At 52.3% G+C, this 22,636-nt stretch overlaps 1 protein-coding gene across 3 annotated transcripts; it reads right to left on the bottom strand.

Moving 5' to 3' along the window:
• Positions 1-388: 388 nt before the first annotated feature.
• RDH13 (retinol dehydrogenase 13) lies at positions 389-22,373 on the bottom strand. Of its 3 annotated transcripts, XR_006056250.2 has the most exons (9): positions 22,209-22,373; positions 19,775-19,893; positions 17,539-17,694; positions 14,891-14,995; positions 13,514-13,726; positions 12,647-12,748; positions 2,989-3,096; positions 2,556-2,671; positions 389-2,093 (listed from the first exon to the last, which is right to left on the bottom strand). XR_006056250.2 is itself a non-coding variant. In XM_027978752.3 (7 exons), the coding sequence occupies exons 1-7, from the start codon at positions 22,271-22,273 to the stop codon at positions 10,588-10,590; spliced, it is 1,008 nt and encodes a 335-aa protein (XP_027834553.2). In that variant the 5' UTR covers positions 22,274-22,373; the 3' UTR covers positions 6,982-10,587. The 3 variants fall into 3 exon arrangements, 2 of the variants coding, with proteins under 2 accessions (XP_027834553.2, XP_027834554.2); XM_027978752.3 differs by lacking the exons at positions 389-2,093; positions 2,556-2,671; positions 2,989-3,096 and adding an exon at positions 6,982-10,835; XM_027978753.3 differs by lacking the exons at positions 389-2,093; positions 2,556-2,671; positions 2,989-3,096; positions 19,775-19,893 and adding an exon at positions 6,982-10,835.
• Between the last annotated feature and the right edge of the window lie 263 nt (positions 22,374-22,636).

Raw genomic sequence — 22,636 nt, 5'->3', positions numbered from 1 at the left:
GGATCGAACCCAGGTCTCCTGCATTGCAGGCTACTTCTTCACCAGCTGAGCCACCAGGCACAACTGAAATTGCTATAATATTGTACTTCAGTTATATTTCAATTAACTTACTAAAAACCTATGCCAAACACTTAGTACTATGTTGAGGTCACAACCAGGGCTCAGTATATCTGAAATATGAAAAAACTAACTTACCTCTTGATAGATTCATAAGATTAAAATAAGATCATATGTGCAAATGTTGAGAATAGCACTTGGCAGATGGGAAAACCTCAACACATGTTACCTAGCGACTGTTAACATTAAACAACAAGGCCTACTTTGAGCAAAAGGTTGTTGTCTGAGCTTGACAGGATCGTATCTTAGCTGATGCAACACTCTGTTAGTATTTCTTTTTTTTTTTTTTTTTTTTGGCTGTGCTGTACCACTTATAGGATCTCAGTTCCTCAATCAGAGATTGAAGCCTGGCCATGGCAGTGGCACCTAACCACTGGACCTCCAGAGAACTCCGGTAATTTCATCACAGCAAGAAGGAACCTGGGGCTCAAATGAGGAAATTGCTTGCAGAAGGTCACAGAACCAGCAAATCGTGATGTCTTCATTCTACTTCAAGTCTGTCTCCTGATCGAGAGTGCCTTGCTTGTGAGCAGAGCTCCCATAGCTGAGAGAGCCGGAAGCAATCACTGTTGCTGTTCTTTAGTTACTAAGTCATGTCCGACTCTTTGCGACCCCGTGGACTGCAGCCCACCAGGCTCCTCTGTCCACGGAGTTCTCAGGCAAAAACACTGAAGTGCGTAGCCTTTTCCTTCTCCAGGGGGATCTTCCCGACCCAGGGATCGAACCCACGTCTCCCACATTGCAGACAGATTGTTTAGCACTGAGCCACCTGGAGGCAGGTGATGGAGAGGACACACAGTACCCCCAGCAAGTGACACTCCCGGACCCAGAGGGGGACCTGGGCCTGCGCAGATGTCCCCGGTCCCCTGAGTCTGCCTTCTGAATGTCGACCGCAGCTGTGTTCTCTTTCTGCATTGAATGAAAACCTGAGCATTTCCTCCTTGACTCATCTGTGCCGATGGGGAATAGCTGGAGATTGGGAAGCTTTCTAGAGAGGGGAAGAGGTTTTCCACCGAAGATTGGCAAAATGTTGCAGAATTAAAGTACAAAAAATAAATTAAGGTCTTCCCTGTGGCTCAGTAGTGATGTATAAAGAAAGGACCATAAAGAAAGCTGAGCGTCAAAGAATTGGTTCTTTTGACCTGTGGTGTTGGAGAAGACTTTTACGAGTCCCTTGGACAGCAAGGAGATCTAACCAGTCCATCCTAAAGGAAATCAACCCTGAACATTCAGTGGAACGACTGATGCTGAAGCTGAGGCTCCAGTACTTTGGCCACCTGATGCAAAGGACTGATTCATTTGAAAAACCCTGATGCTGGGAAAGATTGAAGGCAGGAGGAGAAGGGGAAGACAGAGGATGAGATGGTTGGATGGCATCAGCGACTCAATGGACATGAGTTTGAATAAGCTCCAGTGAAGGACAGAGAAGCCTGGTGTGCTGCAGTCCACGGGGTCACAAAGAGTCGGACACAACCCAGCGACTGAACAACTGGTGGCTCAGTGGTAAGGAATCCGCCCGCCAATGCAGTAGGCGTCGGTTCCACCCCTGGTCCGGCAAGATCCCGCATGCCAAGGGGCAACTAAGCCCGTGCGCCACAAATAGAGTCCGCTTCTAGAGCCCAGGACCGCATCCGCTGAAGCCTGGCAGCCAAGAGGCTGTGCTCCGGGAACCAGGGAAGCCGCCGCGCATCCCAGCTATAGAGAGGAGCCCCCCCCTCCCCCCCACCCCGCTCACTGCAGCTAGAGAAAGGCCACGCCCAGCTACGAAGACCCAGTGCAGCCAAAAATTAAATAATAAATAAAAATAAATTAAGCGAAGCGTGTGGAGGCGGGGATGGTGCAGGTGAGAGGCTGAGGTTCTGACAAGGCTACAAGTTCACCCCCACGTCCACGCAGCCCAACTCGGAGTTCTCTGGGAGAAAAAGGGAGGCACCACTCACCAGTCTGTGCCCAAATCCCTTGGTCCCAGCAAAACACTGAAACAAAGAAACACTTGGTGAGAGAGGTCGGCCGATAACACCCAAACGCCTCGAGCTGGGGCGTGACATCCACACCGAGAACCCGGGAAACGCGGCCCGCGGGCGACTCCTCTGCAGCTCCCCGTCCCGGGGCCTCACAGAGGGGAGCCCCAGCACAGGAACCCGCTTACGAAGCCCTCCTCGGCGCCTTCTTCCCTCCCCAGCCTCCCACAGGACGGCCCGCTCACCGAGCCCGAGCAGAAGAGGGACGCCCGGGGACATGGCGATGCCCGGCCCGCACCGCCCGCGGCGCGCAGCCCGCCCAGCACGGCTGCACCGCGGACCGAGCCGCCCGGGCCGGAGACCTCCTGCCGCGGAGTGACCGCATCGCCTTCCCGGCAGAAGGGGAAGCGCTGCTTGTGCGAGACGGAGACGGTGCCCGTCCACGCTCCCCACGACGCCGGGCTGGGCGTGAGTCACCTGCGGGTTCCCTGCCGTGGTCTTCCAGCCATGAAAATGCGGGAGACTGGTCCTGCACAAGGACCTGCTTTTCTGCCACAGGGCGTCCCCGATGGATCAGCGGGGAGAGAACACGCCTGCAACGCAGGAGACACAGGAGACGCGGGTTCGATCCCTGCGTGGGGAAGATCCCCTGGAGGAGGGCATGGCGACCCCCTCCAGTACTCCCGCCTGGAGAATCCCATGGACAGAGGAACCTGGTGGGGCTGCAGCCCACGGGGTCACAGAGAGTCGGACACGACTGACTACACACACACATCTAAGGAGAAATTTTACTCCTCCCCCAGAAAAAGGAGGTCACAGGCAACTAGAAAAGACTGACTCTGAGCAACTAGAAAAGACTGACTCTGATATACGGAACTATGAGGGATGGTGTTGCCGAACTTAATCAGACCTGAGAATTTGATGGAGTACAGTGTGGGTCGGTCCGGGAAGAGGCCTGGAAGACCGATTCTTCTGTACGATATGGACTCTCTGCAGTAACGGTGGGTGTGAAAAGATGCTGCCAAGTCAGAGAAAGAAATAAAGAAGAAAAAAAAAGTTTTATAGAAAAACATCTGAATGTAATATAATGTGATATGTCAGTTATACCTCAATAAAAAATGAATGCCCAGAACACCCCCAAAACAAGTCCTAAACTTTAGGTACATCATATTCAAACTGAAAGAAACTCAAAGAAAAAGTAAAGAACAGACAATGAGGCTGAGACTTCATTCTTGAAAAAAAGAGAGAAAAAGGAAGCATTGATCTTCATTCCACTCCTACAGTTTTGATCATCGATTCTTTCCCACAGACGTAAGTGACATTGAGTAGGACTATTCTGGAGTTTCACGTGGGATTTGGCACTGGCAGTCACTTGATGCATTAGTCACTTGATACACTAATTGCCTATAGATAAAAATGTCCCCAACTTTAAAAAAAAAAAAAAGAATCCTTATGTAAGTGGACCCACGCCATTCAAACCCATGTTGTTCAAAAGACAATCAATATACAGTTATACATAATTGCATATAAATATATGTAATTGTATGTATGTGTGCGCCTGCTCCGGAGAAGGCAATGGCAGCCCACTCCAGTACTCTTGCCTGGAAAATCCCATGGATGGAGGAGCCTGGTGGGCTGCAGTCCATGGGGTCGCTGAGGGTCGGACACGACTGAGTGACTTCACTTTCACTTTTCACTTTCATGCATTGGAGAAGGAAACGGCAACCCCCTCCAGTGTTCTTGCCTGGAGAATCTCAGGGACGGGGGAGCCTGGTGGGCTGCTGTCCATGGGGTCGCACAGAGTCGGACACGACTGAAGCGACTTAGCAGCAGCAGCAGCAGCGCGCCTGCTCCGTTGTGTCCGACTCTCTGCGACCCCATGGACTGTAGCCCGCCAGGCTCCTCTGACTGTGGGATTCTCCAGGTAAGAACACTGGAGTGGGTTGCCATGCCCTCTTCCAGAGGATCTCCCCGACCCCGGGACAGAACCCACGTTTCCTGCATTAGCAAATGGGTTCTTTACTGCTGAGCCACTGGGGAAGTCCATATATCTAATTGTGTATAAAGTTATATATAATTTCATGTGAATATATATACACATCATGAATTGCACATAAACACATAAAGGTGTATGTGTGTGACTGTGCCTGTATTATTACATGTATATTCAGTGCAGTTCAGTTCAGTTCAGTCGCTCAGTCGTGTCCAACTCTGGGACCCCATGAATCGCAGCTCGCCAGGCCTCCCTGTCCATCACCAACTCCTGGAGTTCACTCAGACTCACGTCCATCGAGTTGGTGATGCCATCCAGCCATCTCATCCTCTGTCATCCCCTTCTCCTCCTGCCCCCAATCCCTCCCAGCATCAGAGTCTTTTCCAATGAGTCAACTCTTCTCATGAGGTGGCCAAAGTACTGGAGTTTCAGCTTCAGCATCATTCCTTCCAAAGAACACCCAGGACTGATCTTTAGAATGGACTGGTTGGATCTCCTTGCAGTCCAAGGGACTCTCAAGAGTCTTCTCCAACACCACAGTTCAAAAGCATCAATTCTTCGGCGCTCAGCTTTCTTCACAGTCCAACTCTCACATCCATACATGACCACTGGATTTAGCACAACAAGTGAGCAAAACTTTAAATGGAAACTGCACGCTGCATATAGGCCCAGAGTTCTGAGACGGTGGAGTGAACCACCCGGACATTAAAGAGACTCTCCAAGTGGATCACAGAGACTGGCTGCTCCTGGGCGGACTTGACGGCTCTGCTCAGACTCAGGATGACCCCACAGTCCCAAGGCTATTCTCCAAACGAAATTGTGTGTGGGAGGCCCCCTCCCATAATAAAACAGGTGTCAACAAATTTGCCTCAGGTAAGGGGGGAATAGGATTTCACAGCAGATGGAACTGGGTAAGGTAATAAATCGGGTAACTAAGTTTGTACAAGAAAGGGTGCCGTTCCCCCTTGGGGAACAGATTCATGAGTTTACGCTTGGTGATCAAGTACAGGTCAAAGATTGGAAACATGATTTGCTAGCCCCTTGGTGAAGGGGCCCTTATGTTATTCTAACTACCCCTACTACAGTTAAAGTTGCAGGTATTGTCCCTTGGAGCCATCATATGAGGGTGAAGAGAGCATGCCACGCAGACCCAGAAAACGCTAAGTGGGCTGCACAGAGGGACCCCGCTGACCCTCGAGAGACTACGACCATCCTTTAGAAGATCCCGGATGAGCCCCTTGAGGATGAAGCCACGCAACCAACTCCTGCTGCTTGGTCTCATCAACGTGCACATTCCTACGCCAACTTCCACACCACCTCCAACTGTTGGGTGTGTGGGGCTCGGCTTCTGTCTGTGACGGATGGACTTCCCTGGTGGCTGTCACCACTCCGCCAAGGAGATTTTAAACTGCTCTGCTCTCTTCTGGGACACAATCAGAATCTCTCCCTGCTCTCTGGGTGTAAGCCAGACCTACAGTCAACAGTCTTGGGTCATGGGGTTACATTTGATATAAATGCCAGTGGAACAAAAGCCTAACGTACAAGCCCCGGTAAAGCTACCTTGTTTACATGCCAGGTGGACAAGATCCGTGCTTCAATGGTATGAGTATACTGCTGCCTTATTCGTGCCCTCTATAGGGACAACAGATATCGTGAGTAAATTCACGATAATTTCACAAAACGGGCCCTCCTGGATAGAACAAGAGCCGTCCAAGTCTTCAATGAAGAGCAACTCCGAATGAGAAAAGCGGGAATTCACACCAGAATGGCTTTGGACACACTCACCACTGCTCAAGGAGGGACCTGTGCTGTAACTAAGGCTGAATATCGTGTATGCATTCCTGACTTACTGGCAATGCACCAGCTGCTTTAGATGACATGAGAAGCCAGGTAAAAGCACTGTCAGATGAAAACATTCCTGTCTGGACTTCGGTCCCATCTTGGGTGAAGGGCGATGGGTGGAAAACTATATTCACCACTGTCATAGTTGCCTTGATAGTTCTGCTTTGCAGACCCTGAATTTTACAAGGGATTATGAGCTCTGTAACCCGAAGGTGGATGTCATTCTCCCAAATTGGCGGTCGGAGAGCCAGGGTGCAAAATACCCCTATGCGTGATGCTCATAATATGAGTTAAGAGCATCAGGAGGGGGGAATGAAGGAGGAAACAGGCAGAGCTGGTCTCCATCCTAGGCCCCGCTGCGAACATTGGGCTGCACGCAGTCACCCTCCCAGTGGACTCTGAACTTTGTGCCCGGCATCTATAGAAGCGGCAGACCAGTGGGAAACCAGACCACCGGATAAAAGAGCCTCAGGACTTGGACTTGGACTCTCCATTGCCTAAAAGAATATGCTAGTTATCTCTGTAGCAGAACAAAGGGGTAGATTCCACTATGTTTATCGGGATATGACCACAGGCCTATTGATAAATATCCACTGTTTATCTAGTCTTGTGACACATGAACCATGGGCTAACTTTGATCGTATCTTTTACCTTGTCCCGACTAGTTTCAAGGAATTTGGGGAGGTGGATTTGAGCACGTACACTTAGGGTATATAAGGCTTTCACAAAAAGTGGTCAGGGTCCCTGGCTAAGAGGAGACCTGCCTTGGGCCCGCCGGCATAATGAACTGCACTCCACTTGCACTGGCCTTCTGAGTGAGTTTGTTTCCCGGAACGCCTGGCTACAACATAGAACTAACACCTGAAAAAGATGTCCCTTTCATCATAGGAGACTGGAATGCAAAAGCAGGAAGTCAAGACATACCTGGAGTAAAGGCAAATTTGGCCTTGGAGTACAGAATGAAGCAGGGCAAAGGCTAATAGTTTTGCCAAGAGAACGCACTGGTCATAGCAAACACCCTCTTCCAACCACACAAGGAAGACTCTACACATGGACATCACCAGATGGTCAACACCGAAATGAGATTTATTATATTCTTTGCAGCCAAAGATGGAGAAGCTCTATACCGTCAGCAAAAACAAGACCAGGAGCTGACTGTGGCTCAGATCATGAACTCCTTATTGACTTTAAAAATGCTTCACATCAAAACAATCTTAAACTCTTTTTTCAAATTGGCTCCAGTCACAGGCACTGGGGGGAGGACTGGACATATCTTTTAGGGGAAGCACATCCATCCAACCTGCCACAGAGCCCTGCCTTGTGATGACGTCAGTAGCTGTTGGACCCTGTCTTGCAGGAGGAATCCTCAGGATGTTACTGAACCCAAAGCCTGCCACACCCTTGGGCTTGTACTTCTGTGAAATGGAATTCCTCTTGCCTTTGCTGGGGTGAAGGTCAGCTCAGCTTAAACTCTGTTTGGTTTTATTTTTAATTGGAATATAATTGCTTTACAACGTTTTGTTAGTTTCTGCTGTACAACACAAATCAGCCATGTGAAATGAAAGTCGCTCAGTCATGTCCGACTCTCTGCAACGGAATTCTCCAGGGCACAGTACTGGAGTGGGTAGCCTTTCCCTTCTCCAGGGATCTTCCCAAACCAGGGATCAAGCCCAGGTCTCCTGCACTGCAGGCAGATTCTTTACCAGCTGAGCCCCCAGGGAAGCCATGTGTATACATATATCCCCTCCGTTCTGAACCTCCCTCCACCCCCATCCCACCCTCTGGGTCATCACAGAGCCCTGAGCTGAGCTCCCCGTCTACACAGCAGCTTCCCACTATTTCACACATCGTCGTGTGCACACGTCAGGTCAGCTTAACCCCTTCATGTCCCGTGATCGGCAGCCCAAGCCATCTCGACAGAAACCCCAAGCCCAAAGGGCAGCATGAAGGATGTGACCCCGGCCTGGTCTCTCGTGGTGAAGAGCCCACCCGAGCACCCCTTCCACGGTGCGCCCTGGGTCCGTGCACGACTTTGCCACCATCTCCTCTCTGGGCTGCTTCTGCGGGTTTGGGTTTTGTGTTGCGCCGTCTTGTTGGAGATCGGTTTGATCGTCTTCCGTCCGTCTGAAGGTTGTAGCTGGGTTTGTGAACCACCTCAAAGCCTTCAGAGAAGCAGTCAAAGGTGAAGCTGATGTGTGACTCAACACTTGTGGTCTTCGGGGTTTCTCAGTTTCAGAAAGGAAGTGGATGTTGGTTATGAAGGTTTGTGGTTAGCATCAGCTGTGGGCCGCAGGTTGCTTGCTTGTACGTAACAGACAAATCCTCGTGCGGTCAGAGGTTCTCATGGACATTTGGACCTATAACCCTCCCCCAGAAAGAGAGTGGGCTGTAGAATCAGATTCTGAATTCCAACCCCTCTTCTTGCTAACACACCCCAAGTTTTTGGTTTTTTTTTTGAAAGCAGATAGTGGGGAGTTTGTGATTTTAAAAATCTGTTTTTTCCATTGATTTGCTTGCCAACAACCCTGGTGAAGCTGATTCTTCTTAATTTAAGCAGAAAGGATTTTTGCTTAAGGATTTTGAAAAGAACAGTGTCGGCGGAAAAGTGGGTGCCCCCCAAGGTGTTCTAATCCACAGAACCTTCTACTTAACAGGGCAAAGGGGGATGATGGCCTCAAGTTCCTAACAGCCAGTGTCAGAGGAGGAAGGCAATCCTGGATTGTCTGGATGGGCCAAGCGATATCAAGAGGCCCTTAAAAAACGAGAGAAGGGACTTCCCTGGTGGCCCAATGCTTAAGAGTCCGTGCTTCCACAGCGGAGGCTGTGGGTTTGACCCCAGGTCAGGGAGCTAAGATCCCACCTGCCACGGAGCAACCACGGCAGAGAGCCCTCACTCCCAAGTGAAAGAGGCCGAAACAACCAAATTTTTTCTTTTTAATCCCATTGTCTTTAAAAATAGGAGTGTCTGGGTGCGGCCCACAGAGAAGACAGCGGGCACAGATGGGGAGGTGGGGCCCGGTCACCCCGCACCAGTCCTCCGGCCATTGTCCGCCCGACGTGGGAACAGGAGCAACACTCGCCGTGTCCATGGAGCACTGAGGCGTCTTCAGTGGCCCCTCCCCACCCACCCCCTCAGCACTGATGGCATTCAGGACGGGGTCCTTCTCTGCCCTCTGTGCATCCTACGATGTGGCCTGCACAGTTCTCCCAAGTATTAAACATTTTAACGTTAAGAGACGTTTTACCTCGATAACTGAGCTCTGTGGGGTCCCCTCCATGCTGTGCCCAAGCGGAGCGTCAGCCCCGCTTCTAACTCGCAAGGCGCCCAGACCTCAAGGACGGTCACCACGTGAAAGGAGGAATGGGCCCCTTTAGTCCCCAAAAGTCTGAACTTCTGAGCCGTTTACTGCCCTGTTGATAGTTAAGTCAAGAGCCCATTTTCTAAATGTAATAAATCCAAGTTCTTTCAGGCCAGCTCCTTAGCACTCCCCTCGCCCCACACACACACGTAAAGGAAGAAAGTGAAACCGATGACTCAGTTACAGTTTTGGGGTTTTTTCCTATTAAAGAGCAAGTTGGAGGGTCTGTGTGGTCGTGGTCCTGGGCCCCCGGGCTCCTCAGTGGTTCCTCCCCACCCCCCCACCCCCCGTGGTGTCACCAGCATGAGACGGAGACAACAGGTCTGCTCCTGTGGGCGTCTCCAGCACCTCGCTGGGGTCTGGCACGTGGCAGGTCGTCAGTAAAGATCCACTGGCAAGGAAGATGCAGCTGCCGTTCTCCGAGCCAGGGGAAAGTCGGGTCCACGTGACGAGCGGCCCGGTGAACAGCTGGGGAAGCCAAGGCTGAGCGAGGAGACCGGAGGTGCGCACAGTCACGTGGCGGACCACGAGCCCACTCAACGGCGTCGGACAAACCTGCCCACGGGCATCCTGTCTCAGACATGGGCCACACCAGAGGCAGGTGACACCGCCTCAAACTCCTGGTGTGGATTCCCAAAGGAGGCGTCCGCTGGCCCAGCCCATCTGCTGGCAGCAGGGCACACTGTGCCAGCCAGCCCTGGGCCAGAGGCTCAGCTGGAGCCAATCCCCGTGTCCAGAGAAGAGGCAACGCCACCACCCAGAGGGAGCCGCAGGCGTGGCAGTCAGCGCCCCTCGGGCAACTTGTTCAGTCGCTCGGTCATGTCCGACCCTGCAACCCCAGGGACTGCAGCACGCCAGCCTTCCTGTCCTTCACCGTCTCCAAGAGTCTGCGCAAACTCATGTCCATCGAGTCGGTGATGCCATCCAACCATCTTCTCCTGCCTTTGATCTTTCCCGGCATCAGGGTCTTTTCAAATGAGTCAGTTCTTCTCATCAGGTGGCCAAAGTGTTGGGGCTTCAGCTTCAGCATCAGTCCTTCCAATGAATATTCAGGATTGATTTCCTTTAGGATGGACTGGTTGACTCTCAAGAGTCTTCTCCAGCATCACAGTTCAAAAGACCCAGTGCTCAGCCTTCTTTATGGTCCAACTCTCACATCCAAACATGACTACTAAGAAAACCACAGCTCTGGCTAGCTGGACCCTTGTCAATACTGCCACCTGGTGGATGCTGCGGGCATGACAGCTAGGCTTGGTGAGCTGCTCCACCCTGGCGGCTCTGCCTGCCCAGTGGCCTCCACGCCTGTTCCCAGCGGTTATTTGGGGAGCGGCTGTCCCCTCTCCCCATAGGATCCATGGGACATCTCCAAGCCCACCAGGCGGACACTTTCAGCCCAAAGCCTCTTGGCTACTTCCTCATCCTCAGCTTCTGGGGCCGGAGGCTTCTCTTTGAGTACATCAAAGTACTTTCCAGAAACGCCCTCCAACTCCTCCGCCACGGCCAGGTAGACGCTGGGCTGGGCCGCCAGCTGGGGGCTCTTGACCAGCAGCCAGAAGATGGGCCCTGCAGTCAGTCCACAGAGAGTTCAGTCCAGACATTCAGAGAGGAAGGTACACCTTACCCCAGGTTGCTCAGGGCCCACCAAAGCCAGAAGGGTCCCTGGAGTCCCACAGAGCTCACCTCCAGGCCTTTGCCACTCTCGTTCCTTACACAGGAGCTCCCTTCCCTGGCATTGCCCAGACAAATCAACTCCAGATGCAGGAACCAGCCTGAAAGCTGCCTCCTCCAGGAAGCCCCCCTGGCTTTTCCCAGGAAAATGGAAAGTCCACGTCTTCACCTGACCCGATCTTTCTTTTTGCTTTGTTTTTGGCTGCACCATGCGTGGCATATGGGATCTTAGTTCCCCGACCAAGGATTGAACCTGTGGCCCCCGCAGTGGAGGCCCAGTCTTAACTACTAGACCACCAAGGAAGTACCCCCACCACCCCGATCTTTCCTTAAACTAACTTTTATGTATTATCTCCAGTGCCAGCCTCAGCTTAAGATTCTTGATACCTAGCCGCCACCAACTAAAATGTCTACCAGGATAACAAACACTAGTTATAAAGCTCTCACTATTTATTCAGCCTAAATCTGGGCCAGGCACTGTGCTGGTCCTTTTAAGGGCGGCCTCATCTAGTCCTCCCCACTGTGAGACAGGTACTGCTATGAGCCTTACTGGGCAGATAAGGAAATAGGGATTTGGAAAGAAGTCCCTTCCCTGGGTGGCCCAGCCAGTTTGGGATGAAACTGCAGCTACCCCAAGCATGGCTGGACTCTAAGCAGTCAGCCCCATGACCTCCTCCTCTGAAACACTTTTCTCACTGGTCATTGGAAGGACTGATGCTAAAGCTGAAGCCCCAGTACTCTGACCACCTGATGCGAAGAGCCAACTCATTAGAAAAGACCCTGATGCTGGGAAAGATTGAAGGCAGGAGGAGAAGGGGACAACAGAGGATGAGATGGTCAGATGGCACCACCGACTCAATGGGCATGAGTTTGAGCAAGCTCTGGGAGATGGTGATGGACAGGGAGGCCTGGCGTGCTGCAGTCCATGGGGTCGCAAAGAGTCGGACACAACAGAACAGCTGAACCACACAAGGCTCTGGCCTATTTCCCAGGGTGTTCTGAGGCTGGCAGGCTGGGCAGACACATAAAAGTGACTTTCAGGGAAGTCAGGGAAGACTCAGGGGAAAAAGAAGATGCCGGGTAAAGCAGAAAAAGTCCCTGAGATAGACTCTGAGTGTGGTGTTAATTTCATGTGTGGGGGTCTTCCCTGATGGTCCAGTGGTTAAGACTCGGAGCTGCCAATGCAGGCGGCACAGGTTTGATTCCTGATTGGGGAACTAAGATCCCACGTGCAAGGCGGCCAAGAGGTAAAAGAGAGAGAAAATGTATGTGTGAACTTACTGAGCTCGACATGCCCAGAGGGCAGGGAGAATACTGTTTCCGGGGTGTCTGTGAGGGTGCGTGTAAAGTCTGTGAAATCCACCCTCTCAAGGTGGGCGGGCACTGGGAAGTTAACTGGGAGTGAGACGGTGAGCCCAGACGTCCACCCCTCTTGGCGTTTCGAGTCAGCCTGGGACGTACACCAGCGGTCCTCAGGCCCTTGCGTCTGGGCTGAGCTACAGGGCCGGCATTCCTAGGCCTCCGACACAGATCAGGCCCCCACAGACGCATGAGCCAAAGCCTCCTAGTCAATCTCTCTAAATACCCCCGGATACCCTATTGGTTCAGAGTCCCTGGAGAACCCTAGTACACTGAGGAAGGGCCCTGGGCCCCAGGCTGGGAGGACAGGGATTCAGCTAAGGGACCCCAGGCCAGGAGGGGCTTACCAAGCGTGAAGCTGGAGAAGGCGGAGCTGTGCATGCCCGTGTGTCTGCCCAGCTCTGTCCTGGCCACACCGGGATGCAAGGCGTTGACAGTCACGCCCGTGCCTGGGACCGAAGGGAAGAGTCAGGCAAGCAGACAGCAGGTCCACCCCTTACCCGGAAGGCTGGTGCTGCCCGCCCTGGGCTCTGGGGCTCCCCCAAGTCTCCGTCACCCTCCTGCTCTGAAACCTTCACATCCATGCTTTTATCTTGCACGGCAGCTGTCTCACAGCTGCCCAGAGCAAAGCTTCTGAATCTGAGTGTGCAAACATCACCTGGAGGGCTGGAGAAGCCCAGACCACTAGCATCTAAAGCAGTGGGTCAGGGAGGGGTCTGAGATGCTGCAGTTATGACAAGCGCTCGGGTGAGCTCACACTGCCAGTCATCAGACCCTCTTTGAGAAGCAAGGGCAAGGGCAGGCTCTTCAGCTTTGGCACTACGGACGCTGAGCTGGGATCATTCTTTATCCTGTGCATTGTAGGATGTGGAGCACCACCCCCGGCCTCTGCCCACGAGATGCCTGGAACATCTCCCAAACCGCCCCTCTTCCCCAGACGGACAGCCAGAAACATCTCCAGACACTGCCAAAGCTCCGCTGGCCTAGAACAGCAAAGGCTCGGGTGCCTGCTGGGAGGAGCAGAGGAGAGGGCGGACATCGGCTATCTGTCCGCGTCGGGCACCGGCGGGGAGCGGGTGGTAAGTGTGTCATGGGTTGGCCTGCTCTGTCCTGGAGCCACCGCTCGACCTCCCATCCACCCAGGGTCACGGCAGGACCGTTTCAGGCTCGGAGCCACCGGAGCGGGGAGCCCAGCGAGGCTCGGCCACACGCACCTTGGAGCCGCCGGCTCAGCTCCTTGGTGGAGAGGACGACGGCCAGCTTGCTCTGGCAGTAGGCCGCCTTTGTGTCATAGTTCTTCTTCTCCCAGTTCAAGTCCTCGAAGTCTATGTGCCCAGCAACGTGGGCCAAGGATGAGACGTTGATGATGCGCGAGGGGGCGGAGGCTTTCAGCTTGTCCAGCAGCAAGTTCGTCAAAAGGAAGTGGCCTGGAAGAAGGAAAACAGAAAGACAACTTTCCCTCAGTTCTTGTCCCGGGCGTAGGACCCTACTGAGAACATCACCTTATGGCCTCCTTCCGTAACCTGTGTTTCTCAGCAGGGTCCCCCTCTGCCCTCCGGGGGGCATCTGGCAAAGTCTGGAGGCAGTCTTCATCCTCAGAGCTGAGGACCGAATGGGAGTGCTATTGCCACCTAGTGGGTGGGGCCAGGGATGCAGCTAAAGACCCCGCAGTGCAGGAGCTGCCTGGGGGCCTCGGGGTTAGGATGCTGGGATTTCACTGCTGCAGCCTGGGTGCAATCCCTGCCCAGTATCTACAAGCCCTGTGGTGCACCCCAAAAAACCAAAATCCTGCAATGCACAAAACAGTCCCCACAACTAATTATCACCAAGTCCTGTGGTAGCCCTCTATGAGGGCCGTCTGTCTCTCAAAATCCTTTCTCCGTTTCTTTTCTAGTGATAGAATTTTGGGTTACCCATGAGACTGCCCAGTAAACGCTACATTTCCCAGTCTCCCCTGCAGCTCCACCAGGTCACATGACTGAGTCCCAGCCAGCAGCAGACGAAGACAGTCACATGTGTGTTACAGGCGAATTGGGCATGCTTAAGTTGCTCATTCCCTTCTCCAAGGGATCTTCCCCACCCAGGGATCAAACCCGGGTCTCCTGCACTGCAGGCAGATACTTTACCACCTGAGCCACCAGGGAAGCCATGTCGCCCCCCAAACACCCCTGGAAAAAAAAAAGTCCTACCCTCCAGTACCTCGGAGTGTGACCTTATTTAGAGAGAGGGTCTACAGGAAGGTGATGAAGTTTAAACGAGGTCATCAGGGTGGTCCCTAATCCTGTGTGACTGATGTCTACCCAGCGTCCCTCAGCCTTACCGCCGGACTCAGCGTGACAACAGATAGACTGACCCAGCAAGTGAAGGACAGACAGACACTGGGGGACAGACAGAGGGACAAGAGGCCAAGAGACTGAGGAAAGGTCCGGGACTGAAGGTCTAGCCACGAACAGGGGGCTCCCCGAGCTGCCAGGTGACCCCACGCATGGCCGCCTTGGAGAGCGGAGGAAGACCCCTCCCGGAGCCTGCGTCTGGTCCTGGGGGGCCCCCACCCACATCCCGGGCCGATGCCACTCAGCCCGCAGCCTCACCCAGGTAGTTAACACCAAGCTGCATCTCAAAGCCGTCCTCGGTGGTCCAGTGGGGGCACCGCATCACGGCCGCGTTGTTGATCAGGATGTGAACATGCTCCTCCTCTGGAAAACGGGGGCAAGGACAAACGGGGCTGAGTCTTCCCCTCTGTGAAATGGGTAACATTACCTGCCAGGTAGGACGGCTTCATTACGATCCACTCAAAAAGAACTTTCTGCAACCTAAGTGTCCATCGACAGGGGAATGGATAAATAGACCCGGTTCAGCGGAATATTATCCAGCCATAGAAAAGAATGGATAAGGCCATTTGCAGCAAGAGGGACAGGCCTAGAGATGACCACACTAGGTAACGTGAGCCAGAGAGAGGCCGAATTGCATGACATCACTTATACGTTGTTACTGCTCAGGCACTAAGTTTGTGTCCGAGCCTTTGCGACCCCATGGACTGCAGCACGCCAGGCTCCCCTGTCCTTCACTATCTCCCAGACTTTGCTCAGATTCATGTCCATTGAGTCAATGATGTCATCCAACCATCTCATCCTCTCACTTATATATGGAATCTAAAAAAAAAGGATACTAATGACTTTATTTACAAAACAGAAATAGACTCACAGACATTGAAAACGTATGGTTACCAAGGTGCAGAGGGAGGGATTAATTAGGAATCTGGGGCTAACGTATGCCCGTTACTCTATATAAAATAGATAACCAACAAGGACCTACTGTATAGCACAGAGAACTATACTCAATACCTTGTAACAATCTCTAATAGAAAAGAGTCTTAAATAAATGTATTTTTGTGAACATTCACGTGTGTGTATAACTAGATCAGAGTTCAGGTCTGCTATAAACCTGAAACTAACAGAACATTGTAAGTCAATTACATTTCAATAAAAACTTTAAAACACACACAGGAATTCCCTGGCAGTCCAGTGGTCAGGACCCCACGCTTCCACAGCAAGGCACATGGACGCAACCCCTGGTCGGGAACTTAGATCCTGCAAATCCCACGGTGGCAGGGAGAGAAACACACACACACAGAAGACAGCCACAACAATAAAAGGAAAAGCCCTGCCCGCCCTGGCCTCCAGGAGAGAGCTGGGGACAAGCAGCGAGGGGCCGTAGCGGCTGTATATCAGGCTGCGGTTTGTACAAAAATCCCGAGGGGAGGTGCATCCCCTCGTTTGCTTTATGCACGCATAAACGGCCCCCCAGAGGACGCGCATTGGAGGAAGCAGTGAGCCCGTCTGAGGACAGCAGCCAGGGAGCTAGGGGCGGATGCGCCAGGAAGATGCTTCCCTGGAGCCCCGTTTGCACTTTCTGAACGTTTAAGCTTGCAAATGTTACTCCTGTCCGAAAAGTAAATAAATATGCAAGCGGTTCCGAGACCGTGTGGCGAGCAGCAGGAAGAGTGAGTCAGCCATCAGGGAGATGGAAGTGCAAAGGAACGCCAGCCTCATGCCTGGCTCTGCAGAAGGAGACGCCCAGCGGAGAAGGTGGGCGCTCCTGGTGCTCTGCATCGCCCCTGTGAGTCACCTCACGGCCGACACGGCCCCAGGTGCTCCAGAGACAGAGCCTGAATTTGACTCACGTCTGTGTCCCCGGAGTCACCTCAGCACCAGAGAGCCTGAGCAAACAGTGGGTGAGTCGGTGTTTCTGCCCTTCTCCTCCTGGTTAACTCTTCCTCTGCCTCCCTACACATCAAACCCGTTCCCGGCCTCTGCTTCTCCCAGGAGCCCAGCTCAGACAGAAGGACTTGGTTTTCCTGGAGAGTGGGACTCGATCACCTCCTTCTGTAAAGGACCAGGCAGCAAATACTTTCAGTTCTGCAGGCGATTTGGTCTGTCTCCACTGAATCCTGCCCTCGCAGGACTAAAACGGCCACAGGCAATCTGGAAGTCAATGGGCCCAGCTGTGTGTCAACAAAACTTTACGGAGATGATTTTGTTGCTGTTGCGTCGCTCAGGGTGTCTGACTCTTTGCAACCCCATGGCTGCAGCCCGCCAGGCTCCTCTGTCCATGGGATTCTCCAGGCAAGAAAACTGGAGTGGGCTGCCATTTCCTTCTCCAGCAGATCCTCCTGACCCAGGGATCGAACCCACATCTCCTGCATTGACAGGCGGGTTCTCCACCACTGAGCCACCAGGAAAGACCCCTTATGGAGACGTATGCATACATATAGCGGGCTCACATTCTTCTACAGCAGGAACTAACGCAACGCTGCAAACAATCAGACTTCAGTTTCTAAAAACAAAACCTTTAGGGAAACTAAAATCTGAATTCCAGGAACTCCCTGGCGATCCAGTGGACCCTGGGCTTTCACTGCCCAGGGGGCAGGTTCAGTCCCTGGCCCGGAGCTAACATCCTGAAAGCCACGGAGTGTGGCCAAAAGAACAAAGCACAGTCTGAATTCCAGATAAAAGCCACAAGTCGTGAGATGTTATTCTTTTTTCTTTCCCACACGCAAAAGTGAAAAATATGCAAACGTGAAAATGTCAGAAGGGATAACGGTGTAAAATCTTCACCCAAAGACTGAACAGAACCAGGCAGTGAGCAATACTCGGCTCCAGGGCCTGCCCGGTGCGGTCCCCGGCCACGGCCCGGCCGCGCAAGCCCCCCGTCACAAGGCCAGCGGCCTCTCTCTTGCCTTCAGTGACCTGCGCCGCGAACTCTCGGATGGACTTCAGCGAGGCCAAGTCCAGGTGCCGGGCGTTGACGCGGTGATTAAGGGTCTCCCCTCGAATCTCCTTGGCCGCCGCTTCGCACTTCTCCATGTCTCGACAGGCCAGAATGATGTTGCCTCCTGAAAGAGCCAGACGAGAAAAAAGCTTTTTTAATAAACATAAAAAAGATCCACTCCTAAGTGTATGTACCCAAGATAAATGAAGAGATAAGTCCATACAAAACTATGTACTCTAACATACACAGAGGCACTGTTGAGGTAGAAACGCCCCAAATGTCCATCGAGGGAATGAACATGGAGGGGGAGGGATAAAGTGGGAGTTTGGGACTAACATATACACTCTACTGTATATAAAACAGATAACCAACAAGGGCCTGCTGGAGAGCACAGGGAACTCTGAGCAATATTCTGCAATGAGCTGAATGGGAAAGAATTTGAAAAAGGATAGATACGTGTGTGTTTAAAACAGAATCACTTTGCTGCCCCACTGAAACTAACGCAACACTGTAAATCAACTATACTCCAATAGTTTCTAAAAAATTATTCAGGGAAACGTGGTCCATGCATCAGTGGAATATTACCCAGCCTTGAAAAGGAAGGAAATCCCAAAACATCTACCCCACGGATGAGCCTCACAAACACGATGCTCACTCAGTCAAAGAAAGCAGATGTAAAAGGACGGTGTATGATTCCATTAATCTGAAATGCCCCGAAGAGGCAAATCCACAGCAGGAAGACCAGTGGCTTCCTCGCTCTGCAGAGGATGGGAAACTAAGACGGCCATGGCTTAGAGGACCCAGGTTTTATTTCGGGTGTGATGAAACATGTTCTACAATGGGGAGCAGGCATGGTTGCACATTTCTGTGAATATACTAAAAATCACAGAAGTGTGTATTTTTAAATGTGTGAATTAAATCTTAATACACCCATCAAAAAAAAAATACTTTTTTTTTTTCAAATTAGAGAAGTGAGGAGAAACAGGGTCTGAGAAAAGGATGGGCAACCACGATGCTGTGTGGGTCTTTGGGGCTCTCCTGGGGTGGACCAGCCGCCTCCTACACACTGGCTGCCCCATCACACAGTCCAGGACAGAGCTCATCAAGTCCGGGCTCCGACCATCCTCGCCAGGCCAGCCCGCCCTTGGACGGTGGTAGGTGTGTTGGCCCAAGTTCCAGTCTCGACAGGTCTGGAAAGGAACACCTGCCCCTCCGTGGGGGAAACCCCATGTGATGAGGCGCAGGGGCAGAAGACCACCCATCACGGCCCCCATCACTCTGACCTCGGGACGAACACGCAGCTCGGCCTGGCTGATCCAGCAGGGACGCATTCACTGGCCACCGCGTCTGGAGCCCCCCAAGGAGAGGTCCCGGCCTCCCCCAGCCCTCACACCTGCCCTGGCCTCTCCCTCCCAACTCCGGTCTTCCAAGTCTTCAAACAAAAACTGGGACGCCTGTCCCCCCAGAAACCCCACTGATTCTAAATTCAAAAGAGAGCTCTGTGGGGACTTCCCTGGTGGTCTGGTGGTTAGGAATCCGAGCTTCCGGTGCAGGGGACACAGTTCGATCCCTGGTCAGGGAACTAAGATCCTACATGTCACACAGTGGGGCCAAAAATAAATAAATGTTTTTTAAAAAGAGAGATCTGTGTGCTGAGGAGGGCACTTCTCCATAAGCCCACTCTTACAATGAGAAAAACATCAAACAGACCCAAATCGAAGGGGCCATTCTTCCTATTAAAGACCTGGTCAGTAAGCTTGGAAGAGCCTGAAGTCAAGTCTTACTCCCAACCTCTGACCCAGGCCCTAACCCAGTCACCAGGACTGAGTCCAACCAGCATAGGAGATGGAGAGGCCGATGCAGAGAAAAAGCCAACCAGAAACTGCTGACTGTCCATGGGCTCCTCTGAGCCCCTGGACCCATCCGCCCCCTTCCAGGACACCAGGCTTTGGGGCTTATGCCAGCCTGCATTTGTTTCTGCCACTTTCAAAACCAGAAGAATCAGAAGCCTTAACACCCCCAGGGGAATCCCATCGTCCACCACCAGGTCTTAACACCAGATCTTAACCCCCCCAGGGGAATCCCACTATCCACCACCAGGTCTTAACACCAGATCTTAACCCCCCCAGGGGAATCCCATCGTCCACCACCAGGTCTCACGCCTGAGCCCTGCGCCGAGAAGCAGGTGCCCAACGGGACGCCACCTCTTTTGGCCAGCTCCAAGGCGGTCTGCTTCCCAATGCCCGTGTTGGCACCAGTCACAATGACAGTCTTCCCGGGAATGGTGGCCTTGCTGGGACAAGCCCCGCCAGCAACAAAGTCCCTGGAGGTAGGAAACGGGAGGTCAGTTCCATCTGTCTGTCCACTCTCACTGCAGGTGCCCCCAGCGGTTACGATCTCAGACAAGTGACCGCTCTGAGCTTGTGTTCCCCCAGCGGAAAGATGGGAACAGTATCACACAATCTGAGGGAGCCCTGTAGTTACTCAGCACCGCCTGGTATGGGGAAGCCTCCTCGTCATAACCATCGTTAGCTGATAAAGACCCCTGTGTCCGATCCCTACGGCTGCTGTAACATTTCACCAGGAGCTCAGTGGGTTAAAACCACACAGTAGAGTCTGCAGGTCAGAGTCCCAGACGGGTCTCACAGGATAAAACTGAGGTGTCGGCAGAGCTGTGTTCCTTCTGGAGGAGCAAGGGAGAATTGAGAATTGTTCCCGAGCCTTTTCCAGATTCTAAGGGCCACCTGCCTCCCTGGGCTCGTGGCCCCTTCCTCTGCCTTCAAAGTCAGCAACAGCAGCACCAAGTGTCTGGCTCTGATTCTTCCGCCTCCCTCTTGTGAGTACCGTTGTGATGACGCTGGGGCCACCTGGTGATCATCTCCCATTATGGAGGTTCTTAATGACATCTGCAGGGTCCCCTTTGACCAGTAAGGAAACATAGTCATGGGTTCTGGCCTTTAGCATGTGCGGGAGAGGGCAGGAGGGCCTTATTCCGCTACTATGTCCATATTCCAGAGGCTAAATACTGGAAACAACTAAAGGTCCCCAACAGGAAGCTGGCCAGAGAAACAGTGTCCTCTCCAGACAAGAGGGTCATTTTTAATTAAAAATAAATATTCATATTCCCTGTCCCCAACCAGAGCATTCAGCTTTCTTTTATTCTTCCCATGCTGACATTTATTATTATTTTTTTTATTATTATTATTAAGCTTTTTCAGAACAGACATCAGCATGAATAAAAATAAAAACAGCAGCCAATGAATTTTTTTTTTTGGCCACGCCTTCTGCTTTGAGGGTCCTTACTTCCCCAACCAAGGACTGACCAGTCCGGCCTCGGCAGTGAAAGTGCCAAGTCCTAACCCCTGGACCACCAGGGAATTTCCCGATGATTTCTATGATACGGAAAAATTATTTCCATTTCCTAGAGCTTCCAAAAAAAAGGTGGTTAATATTTACAAAGCAGGAGTTTATAAAAAGCAAGATAGCAGCCGGCTACACAAAAAAGGCTTTATCGGATCAGGAGGAACAAGTTCAAAATGAGCCCTCATCACAGAGCAGGTGAACAAGCCTAAACGTATTGATGCAAAGAGATTAACAGTCAGCCAGTCTATCCTTCAGCCCCTCTTGAGAGGGGAAAAAAAAGATGCTTCAATATTGCAATCACTTTCTGGCCTAACTCCCAGCTCTTGCGTAACTGCAATAAAATACATATTGCTAATCCTGAACACTTAACATGAGGTCTACCATCTCAACAAATTTTTAAGTGCAGAGTACTGTTACTACAAGCATAACATGGTTATATTTTTAGGTACTCAACAGTCACACTGAATGGCTTATAATAGCCGGGGCAAATGTAAAAGGTTTCCATCTTCACAGAAAGTTCTACTGAATGGTGCTGCTGTAGAATATTTGGTTGCTGTATTTTGGTGTGGAGTGGGGGGGGATTTTTATATTGAAGAATAGTTGGTATACAATATCATATACGGTACAGGTGTACAACATAATGCTTTACAACTTTTAAAGGTTATATTCCATTCATATCTACTGTAAAAGAGTTGCTATAAAAAAAAAAAAGAAAGAAAAAAAAAAGTTGCTATATTCCCCTGGTTGTACAATATCTCCTTGTGGTTTCTTTTATAACTAACAGTTTGCACCCCTTAGCCCCCTGTCTTGTTTTTATTTAGTGAATTAGCCCAGGAACCACAGGAAAGAACTGTCCTACGTGTATATCCCACGCAATAACGATCTTTTCATTGACTGAGTTGGACCACTCTGACTTGTTTCTCTGATCCCGGACAAGGAGAGCTTAGATGGCACACACGTTCCTTGCATCTGGGCCAGGACGTGACATATGGGAGGTGCCCAGTAGGTATCTGCTGAATGAATGAATTAATGCACTGAAAGTCTGGAAATAACTAGACCAAAACGTTTACCAGGGCCCGGATCCGCCCCTCTCTCTGGCCGACCTTGGGCCGTGACCTGCCCGCTCGGGGCCCAGGCTTGTCCCCGCATTCTCTGGGAGCACTGCTGGATGAGTGGACTGGAGGACTCCTGGGTGGGCGATCTCCACCCGGCCCTCCCTCCCCGTCCAAGCCCACCGGCCCGCCGTTACCGAGCCTGAGACCCGCGCGAACTCACTTGAGCAGCACGGCGCCGCCCACGGCCGTGCCCAGCACGGACAGCGGCAGAACGTAGCGGCTCATGCCTGGCCGGAGCGGGAGTCTCACTGCAGCCGCCCGCACCCCCGAGCCCCGGGGTCTGCACCAGGAGCGCGCCGCCCCGGACCCACGTGCGGAAGGGCACACGCCGCCGGAAACCGCGCCTCCGGAAGGGGCGGGGCGGGGCGGGGCCTCCAGGGTGCGACCTATGGGGACGGACTGCGAGCGCGGCTGCTGCTGGGAATGGTAGTTTCCGGCGCCGGGGCCTCGGGGGCGGGGCCTACGCGCTGTTCCGATGACGTCACACTCGCTCCGCTTAAAAGTTCAGCGCCGTGTGTTAGGGACCCCAGGATCCCAGCGAGGCAGCTGTCGCTTCCGGATCTGGGTCCTCTGTTTGTCTTTCAAATG

This window comes from Ovis aries, chromosome 14, assembly GCF_016772045.2.
Source record: "Ovis aries strain OAR_USU_Benz2616 breed Rambouillet chromosome 14, ARS-UI_Ramb_v3.0, whole genome shotgun sequence".
NCBI lineage: Eukaryota > Metazoa > Chordata > Mammalia > Artiodactyla > Bovidae > Ovis > Ovis aries.
The sequence above is the reverse complement of the archived record's forward strand: the minus strand, read 5'-3'. Positions and strand labels throughout refer to the sequence as shown.

What these genes read in the sequence shown, in the direction of transcription:
- RDH13 (XM_027978752.3), bottom strand. Translation starts at nt 22,273, where the DNA reads ATGAGCCGCTACGTTCTGCCGCTGTCCGTGCTGGGCACGGCCGTGGGC. An exon ending in CTTGGAGCTGGCCAAAAGAG is followed by an intron (nt 17,695 to 19,774) that starts GTGGCGTCCCGT and finishes TGGCTCTTTCAG; the next exon opens with GAGGCAACATCATTCTGGCC. An exon ending in CGCGGCGCAGGTCACTGAAG is followed by an intron (nt 14,996 to 17,538) that starts GCAAGAGAGAGG and finishes CCCGTTTTCCAG; the next exon opens with AGGAGGAGCATGTTCACATC.